General features: G+C 33.6%; 1 protein-coding gene across 1 annotated transcript in view; it reads right to left on the bottom strand.

Annotated features, from left to right (window-relative positions):
- The window catches only part of LOC107063451 (two-component response regulator ORR26-like), a 2126-nt gene extending 1364 nt beyond the window's left edge, over positions 1 to 762 (bottom strand). Inside the window, exons 1-2 of the mRNA XM_015315354.1 lie at positions 649 to 762; positions 189 to 341 (exon numbers count right to left, since the gene is read on the bottom strand). Of these exons, the coding sequence (XP_015170840.1) occupies positions 189 to 341; positions 649 to 760 (265 nt within the window). The 5' untranslated portion in view covers positions 761 to 762. The remainder of the gene's footprint in view (positions 1 to 188; positions 342 to 648) is intronic.
- Positions 763 to 9084: the final 8322 nt, after the last annotated feature.

Here is a 9084-nt window from a genome sequence, read left to right as displayed (position 1 = left end):
CCTTTATATTTGGGGTGGGGTTAATTTCTTTCCATCAATCATCAACAATGCTCTTAGGGTGAGTTATTTTATATATAAATATGTTATTGATCGAGAGTTATCAATACGAAACTATTTTTTCTCTTATAGTCATCTATTATACGACATAATTTCAATTCCAAGAAGAATATAAAGAAGTATAAACTCACAAGCAACAGGAATGATAAATTCTTTGGCTATTTCTTGTTGAAGTTGAAAGCCATTCATTTTGGGCATGTGGACTTCTGTGACCACAAGATCAAATGAGAGGCCACTGCCACGAAGAACACCCAAAGCATCTTTTGCGCTCTTCACTGTCACAACTGAATTAAACCAAGAAATTATATTATTGTAAAACATATAAAAAAAATAAAACTATTGATAATACATATAGAAAATTTTCCAAAATCAGTTGATGAGAAAAAGAAGAAATTAAAAGAAACTAATTAGATGAATTGATGGCTAGGTTTGACTTATATAAATCTCGATCGACATAAATCTCAAATCAAAATATGATAACATGAAAAGAATAAAAAATATACTTTATTTTAAGATGATATAAGTGTCATCACAATATTAGATTTTAAACACTCAAAAAATTTAGTAAAATGAAAAACTAAAGTTAAGTACCTTCAAATTTGGATTTCTTGAGAAAAGTAGCAGTAATGAGAAGACAAGTGACATCAACATCTACCACCAGACATCTGATTATTTCAAAGAGTTGATTGTTTTGTTCCTCCATTATTTCTTCTGGAAAAAAAATTTGATAACACTGATTTGTTTTAGATGTTTTTTTGTTGAAAGAAAACACAAAGTTAAACAGATAAGAACAAAAATGAAGAGAACATTTTCTAATTATTATTTATACAAATATTTGAGTCTATCTTGTTACACCAAAAGTCTATATTAGATTTGCTTACCAAGTTCTACCACTTCCTTTTAGTAGCTTATTTATTTTCTTCACATTTTTATTTATTTATTTATTTACCTTCTTTTTTTTTCCTAAATAAACAACATCACAGTAAGAAGCTACACCAATTTACCATAAATTTGTATATATCCACCGTCTAATCCATGATATATAATTAATATTCCATATATGTACTTCTAAATTTTTTTGAATTCTCACGGTCAAAGCTATATATTATCTTATCATATATATATTTCTTTTAGATGAAAAAAATATCTTCTTACTTTTTTTCTTCACCTGCACAATATCTATCTTCAAGAATTTAATTATTAATATTCCATATATGTACTTCTAAATTTTTTAAATTCTCACGTTCAAAGCTATATATTATCTTATCCATAAATATATTTCTTTTAAAATATCTTCCTACTTTTTTTCTTGCACCTGCACAATATCTATCTTCAAGAATTTAATTATTTTTGAATTGATAACTAACGGCCTATCGTTTTCAATTTATTTATGAGTTATTATTATGAAATGGAAAAAAGAAAAGTTCAGAAATTATTTTAAAAAAAGTTCACTGCTGATATAGGGAAAAGATGTTATCGTATAAATTAAAAAATTGTTAAAGGAAGGAAATAGTTATTTTAGAAGAAGGAATTAATTGTCTTAAATTTAAACAAATCAAATAGTTAAGTAGTGATGAGAAAAATCTCAAAAATTAATTAAATATACTATTAAGTAAAATTCTGTAATATTATAGAGAAATAACACTCGATTAAAAGAGCTCCAATATTATACTACATCACAACAATCTGGACATCTTTTCCCTCATTGATCACTTGTCAAAATTGTCTTAAAAATTGCCAAATCAAATAAATAAAAGATGCAAGAATCCTGAATTGCAAATATACCTGCACAAACATAATTATCTTTCCTCTCATGTGAGTAAAAAATATTCACATTATATAAATATCAATCTTCTTTATGATAGTTATATATATATATATATATATATATATAAGAAAACATATTATTATATTTATTTTCATTGATGCATCAATTCAGAAAGTATCATACACTATTAATTGAAAAGAGAAGCATGTTTATTAGTAACCATGTGAAAATAAATACAAATCACAAGCGCTCCTAGGACTTCTTAGTTCTATATCCACTTCAAGCAAGGAGAATTTTTCAATGAAGAGATGTCAGCATAAGAAATAAAGCACAAACGATACAAAATACTTCTTATATCACAAAATAAAATACCTTCTACGGGTTTTTTTTCAAACTTCATAGACAAATGCAAATGTTGATGTTCAAAATTTAGTGTCACACCCCGAGCCTATACCCTAGATGTGACCGACACTCGAGAACTATTGTTGGTCCCCAAGCGAACTCTTGGTCTGGCTAACTACTTAGCGGAAGACTGACCCAAGCAGATATAAGCTTTAAAAACAAAAGTAAATCATTGTCTCAAAAATAATCAACTCAGATAATTTAAAAGCAATAATAGTTTAAAGAAAATATTGAAAGAATCATCAACACTCTCTATCTATGAAGCCTCTATAGTTCAATATGGATGTCGAGACAAGATCTACGACACCTCAAAACAAATAAACAAAAAGATGAATAAAATGGGGTCCCCTAAAATGCCAGGAGGGGGTCACCAAAAGCGGTCAAGGAATACAAAGTGATCTAGACGAAGTGTCTGTTGATGATCCTGAGTACCTGCACTTTTAAGATGCAGGTCAAATGACATTAGTGCATTATATGTACGAGTATGTAATATACCCGAAGCGAAAAAATTGAACAGAATGAGGGTGACTGTAACACCTTGGAAATTGGAAAGTTGAATTAAAAAGAAAAAAATCAGTTTTTGGCACTGTTGGTGTGACCTACGAGTCTCATCTACAGACCATAGGAGGTTTTATGGGACGTAGAAGTTGAGTCATAGAACTTAAGTTGAGTTGTGGAAAAAATTTTTAAGTTTCTAATGTTTGACCTAATTGAATAAGACAAATCATAGAAAGTTTGGCAGGTCATATGACTGACCCATAGAATGATTAAGACTAATTGGTTTAAGACCTCAGTCTACTAGAAGGGTTTGACGGGTCGTAGATGGTTCTATGGGACGTAGGAGGGCTTCGTAGAAGTTCGTTATAAAACCTTAGAAGTTGAAAAGTCAAAAAGGAAAGAAAAATGCAGAAATTTGAATGAAGCGAGTTTCTACAAGTCCAGCCTATGGACCGTAGAAAGGAAGTCGTAGACCGAGAGTTGAGTTTTGAAAAATTAAGTTTCTGAAGATTGGACCTACGACTTGACAGGACGAACCGTAGAAAATTTTACGGGTAGTAGGACTGACTCGTAAGATTGATTCCAAAATTTGATTTAGGACCTCAGGTCTATGGATAATTTTGACGATTCGTAGTTGGTTCAACTAACCGTAGGAAGATTCTGTAGAAAGCTTCCAGACCTAGTGAAATTTTGGAGTGAAAGTTGAGTTCTACGGATAGGGTCTACAAACCGTAAGAATTTTGACAGACCGAAGAATGGTCTCGTGGGAAATGATTGAATATTTGGATTTCTGAAGTTGGTTCTATGGTTGACCAGGACATAGATTCAAAGCATTTTTAAACTCTAATTTATTTTATCCTGGGAGTTTTGTTTTGATATAAACATTTTCTAAATGATTTTCTCGCGAATATTAAGCTAATCAAATCAATATGACTGGTGGAATGTGGTATTGTAGCTACTGGTTGGTAAGCTTGCAATCAAGTTATTGCTATCTTACGAGCAGCTTGTTATACTCTATTAGTGCCTTTCTTTGGTCTATCATAAGCAACTAAGCAGAAGTAGGTTTCTCTCTTTCTATTTACTTAATATGCAAATTCACTCCGAGCCGAGTCAGTGTTGGGGTTGGGTTGGTTGATCGCCCAAAATATGATTGAAATTCGTATGGACTGTTGGTCACAATTGTAGGTCTGTTCGACAGTTACTTTTAAAGTGTATTTGGGTCCTTTTCTATGCACTTAATGCTTATACTACGCTGTTTTGACCCTAATTCTAAGTCCTATAACTACCCTTCACCCTTAGAAATTTCCCAACTCCCTCATTCAATCAAATTCCAAAATTCTCTCTAAGGTTCTCTCTAAAATTTTCTCTCTATACAAGGAAGAAGAAAATAAGGTTCTTTAAGGTCAAGTCTCCTTTTTCATCATTGATTCTAGGGATTCAAGGTCAAGGTATGTAGGGAGTTCATCAATGGGTTCCATTTACTTATTGAGTCCCTAAAGACTCTTCAATTTTCTAATTCAATGCCAACCAAATTGATTAAGGTTTTCATTGAATTATCATGGGTTCTATTTATGTTGATTAAATTTATTGAATTTGATCTTATTATGATTGCTTTGACTCAATTACATGCTTTCCAATTGAAATCACATGAACTCATGCATTGATCATGATTTTGACTATGAATCCTAATTTGCATGAATTTGAAGAAAAGCAATGAATCAATGAATGATGTTTTCATAAACTTATGCATGATTTATGAAAAGGAATAACTTATGATCTAGGTTGATTTAAGATGAACATCGATGAAATTGTGAAAGGTATTTTCTCACATACTTAAGAAATCATGAATTGTGAAAGATTTTCTCACATACTTAAGAAATCATGAATGATGAAAGATTTTCTCACACATGGTTTAAGGAGCTACTCTATGATGTTATTAGCTTGGATTAGTAACTTCACTGTATTTTTCCATGAATGATTATATGCTTATATTTATGACTGTTCTGTTGCGATTTTTACTTAGCACGGAGAAGATATTGAGATGGAGGCTCTCCCGTTAGTAGAGGTCGGGTCTCTACTATCAATCTTCTTATCCCTAACTACCTCCCCCCCCCCCCAAAGGTTGTCTTAAGTGACATAGCTAGTGGATCCACCTAAGCTATAAGTTTCAGGTTGTTGTCTTGGCAAGCAATGTCATCTCTTTTTGGTGTGGGAGCAAGACACCGGATTTCATGTTGTAGCACACATGGTCTATGTTAGTGAATAGTAAATATCCCACAAAATGAACTAAGTTACTTTCAAGGTTTTATGAAGTTTTCCTCATAATTGTTAGATGCATTGACCATGCTCATGATTATGATTCTTCTTTAAAGATTTACTATATTTAGCTTGGTCATACCTATCATGTTATCGTTTATGTCCTCTTATGGTCATGTCACATGTTTTTATTGCATTCCCCTCATACTTAAAACAGTCCATGTACTAATGCATACTTGTGCCTATTTTATTTCACTAATCTGGGGCTTGACGATTCATCTCCCTTCTTTCATGGCTAGTTGATCTCATTGACGATCAAGAGTTGGTTTTGAGTCCTCATGTTTCGAGGACCATGATATTTTTATTGCTTTCCCTATGTTTTAGTTTCCAGACTTTGTATATGGTGTACGCATTACATTCCAACCACTCTTTTGATGTAATAGATGGCTTTTCAAGACTTTGATGTACTTCCGCTTTTTTGTCAAACTCTTTACATTCTTATGAGATTTCTTGATTTTCTCTATTATGTCGTGTATATGTATGTCAAGTTGCTAGTGTAGGGCCTTTTGGGATCTTATATGTCATGTCACATCTAGGATGTACTTTGGGTCGTGATAAACTTGGTATTCAGAGCACAATGGTTTAGAAAAAGGTCCTAGGAAGTCTAACAAGTTGCTTCATGAATGTGAAGCGCACCACATTTATAAATAGAAGGCTACAAAGTGTTTAGAAAACTCCGCTTCTTTCATTACTCTAAAGTCGTGTCATAGAGTTTATCTCTATAAAGAACCAAATCCTAAATTGGATTTGATCCTTTTCAAGATATGGCCCTTCGAAGAGCTTATATGAGAAGAAATGCGGATGAGAATGTGGAGTCGGAGGTTCCTCAAGTTCTGGTTAACCTTTTGGCCGTGCAAGTGACTCATGCTGAATTACGAGTCGCTTTCCAAGTGTTGTCTCAAGTGATGAAGGCTCAAGCTAATAGAAAGGCATTTAATGCTCTCGTGAACCCAAATGTGGGTACGGCGACAACAAGGATAAGGGACTTCGCAAGGATGAATCCTCTGAAATTTCATGGGTCTAAGGTTGACGAGGATCCTCAAGAGTTCATTGATGAGGTTTACAAGATAGTAGGTATTATGTGATTGACTATGGTTGAGAAGGAGAAGTTGGCCGCTTATCAACTCAAGCGTGTTGCTCAAGTGTGGTTTGAACAATGGAAAAGTGAGAGGGCGATTTATGTGGGTCCTCTTGATTGAGAGAAGTTTAAGGGTGTTTTTATTGATCGTTTCTTTTGTCTTGAAATGAGAGAAGAAAAAGTGTTTGAGTTCATTAACCTCCGACAGGGAAATATGAGTGTGAAGGAGTATGCTTTGATGTTCACTCAATAGGCTAAGTATACTCCAACTAAGTAAGGTGTCACATTTTCTTTCTCAAAAGGAATGTACTCCTCCACTCTCTCATATTTCCATGAACAATGATATGATGTATGAGGATGAATACATCACAACACATACAACACAAGGCATAATCGATCCATCAAGGATTTCAAGTAGTATCAAGTTCCCAAACTTTGTAAGTCATGAAACGCGTTCTCAAATGATAGGGGTAATGGAGGGATCCATTTGAAATCATTGTTTACCACTTAGAAAGCATTTCCTTCATTTTAAAGTATTTCAAAAATCAACTCAAGCTCCTAACTCGGACATCTCAATGTCATATAAAAAGATAGACCACACAACCCCTCGCTCGGGCAATTACTCAACTATCACAGTTTTCAGCAACAAATAAATGTATCACACAAGCCCTCATACAGGCTAAGCATCACAAATAGGTATCGTACGAAATAAATAAGGAGTTCAACACCTACCAACTTCTAAGATTCATACTACTACTCATTTCACAGTTAACTTCCTAAGAAAGGTTAATTACTCATCTCAGTCTAAAATAGGGATAGTCAAACGTACCTCGAAGGTCGAAACTTCACTCGAACAACTCTATTGAAGCACTTCCTCAACCACACGAATCTCCAACAATCAAGAATGGATAGAGTTCATCAAAAGGAGTCCAAATATACCCATATTAATTGGATTAGAAATGGGGATAAATTAGTCCAAAAATCACTTCGAAAATTGAAAGGATAAAATCAGATTTTTAATTGAAAATAAAGTTCTACAAGTCAAGGGGGATTCATGGTTGAAAATTCCATTAAAATCGATCAAGCAACGAGCTCCAAATTAAGAAAATTACAATTTTCTAACTTTGGGGGAAAATCCCCAAAACCCACATTGAAATCAAGAATTAAAAGTTGTTTTGGATGATAAAAAATAAAGAAAATGATAAGGGGTTGGTAGGGGAACTTACCCCCATGAATTTCACCAAGAAAAACTTTCAAGAATCGTCTCTCCTAAGCTCAAATCGAGTGAAAATTGGGAAGAATCCTCAATTTAATTTTTTTCCAGGTGAAATTGGTCATCGCGATTGCAAGCCACTAATTCTCGCGATCGCGAAGGGCACGAAAGATTACATCGCGATCGTGAAGGCTAAGGGAGAGAAAGGTTCATCGCAAGCCTAAGGGCCGCGATCGCGAAGGTCAAAATGACATGCACCAGAAATTGAAAGCCAACAACTCAACACAAGGAAAAATGCTCCATAATGGACACTCGAAAATCGTTCGGAGTCTAGTAAAAATAAATTGGAGATGCTACCCCACTAAATTCAACTTTCTGGACTCAACGGAATCGTTGAATTTCAGAAAATATGTCAAATAACGGAATTACCCTTTCGGACCACTCTTAAGGTTTAAAACTCGACTTCTTACCCAAACGCCCAAAACTCATCCTAAGGCCTCGAAAACCTTACCAACCACTTCACTAGCTCCAATTCGACGTTTCGGACGCAATGAAACTGACGAAATTCTCATCCGACACTCGAAACTAAAAATATTAAACAAAGTCAACCCTATCATGAATTCTCAACTCAAGAGAGGTCAACTCACCAAAAATACACCCGATCGCATCAGGGACCACACCATCCATTCCCGAAACACAAATTAAGCATGAAAATGCTAAGGGAAGGAGAAAATGATCATTTCACAATTAAAAACAATTCACAAAAAATGGGACATTACAACCAAGCTACTGTTATAAAATGCACGAGTTTCATCCATTAGTTTCGCCCCAATGTGATTGAGGAAGGGTTTTTGAAGACGATATTCTACTACTTCCAAATAGAATGTGACTATCATTTGAGACTAAGGCGTAATAATAGTAGTAGTTGTTGTAGTAGTAGTATCGAACAATTAGCATAGATATACACTTTAAGAAATCACAAAATGTGAGTGATGAAGTGGTAAACATGCAAGTGCTTATGCTATTATTTTCAAATGCAGATGTTATTCGTGCCACTATATAATATCAAGAATAATTTAAACAATCAGATTATAGAACTTCAAAGAATATATGTCTTCTCGAGTAGCTATGAATAAGTTTAAGTCTTTATTTTTGAATTCTAATTATGATAAATGCCAGAGATATTTTCCTAATAAAAGGTTTTTTATTTCTCTTTTTTTACACAGATGGAATGATTCTTTTGTCGAGAACTTTGAAGTCACTTGTAGGTTTATTACCATCCTTTACTGGATATTTTGATTAGGGGTGTTCGTCAATTGATTTAATATGATTTTGAGACATTGTGTTTCTGTATTTTGTGGTATGCAATTTTTCTCTGGTCTTTTTTTTTTTTAACCCTCCCTAGAAGCGCCCACCCCTTTTGCTCCCTTGGTGACTCGAACTCGCAACCTTTGGGTTGGAAGTGAGGGGTGCTTACCATCCGAGTAATTCCTTCCCTCTGGTCAGTTTCAGTTAAATAACTTCAATTTGTTTGCATTGCTTACTTTGTTTTATATACATGAGTTTCTAGATACGTGTCCCATGTAATTTTTTTATATAGATTTGTTAGAACTATTTAAATTTTATAACAACATGCATAAGTAATAAAATGCAACAATTATAAATAAATCTTAAAATGTGACAAGAAATTTCTTCCATTTTAGTAATACGATATTAATATTCAACTCTTCTCCTTCTCATATTACTGTTTTA

The sequence above is a fragment of the Solanum tuberosum genome, unplaced genomic scaffold (genome assembly GCF_000226075.1).
Source record: "Solanum tuberosum cultivar DM 1-3 516 R44 unplaced genomic scaffold, SolTub_3.0 scf00348, whole genome shotgun sequence".
NCBI lineage: Eukaryota > Viridiplantae > Streptophyta > Magnoliopsida > Solanales > Solanaceae > Solanum > Solanum tuberosum.
Note: the sequence above shows the minus strand (reverse complement) of the source record. Positions and strands in the feature narration are given on the sequence as shown.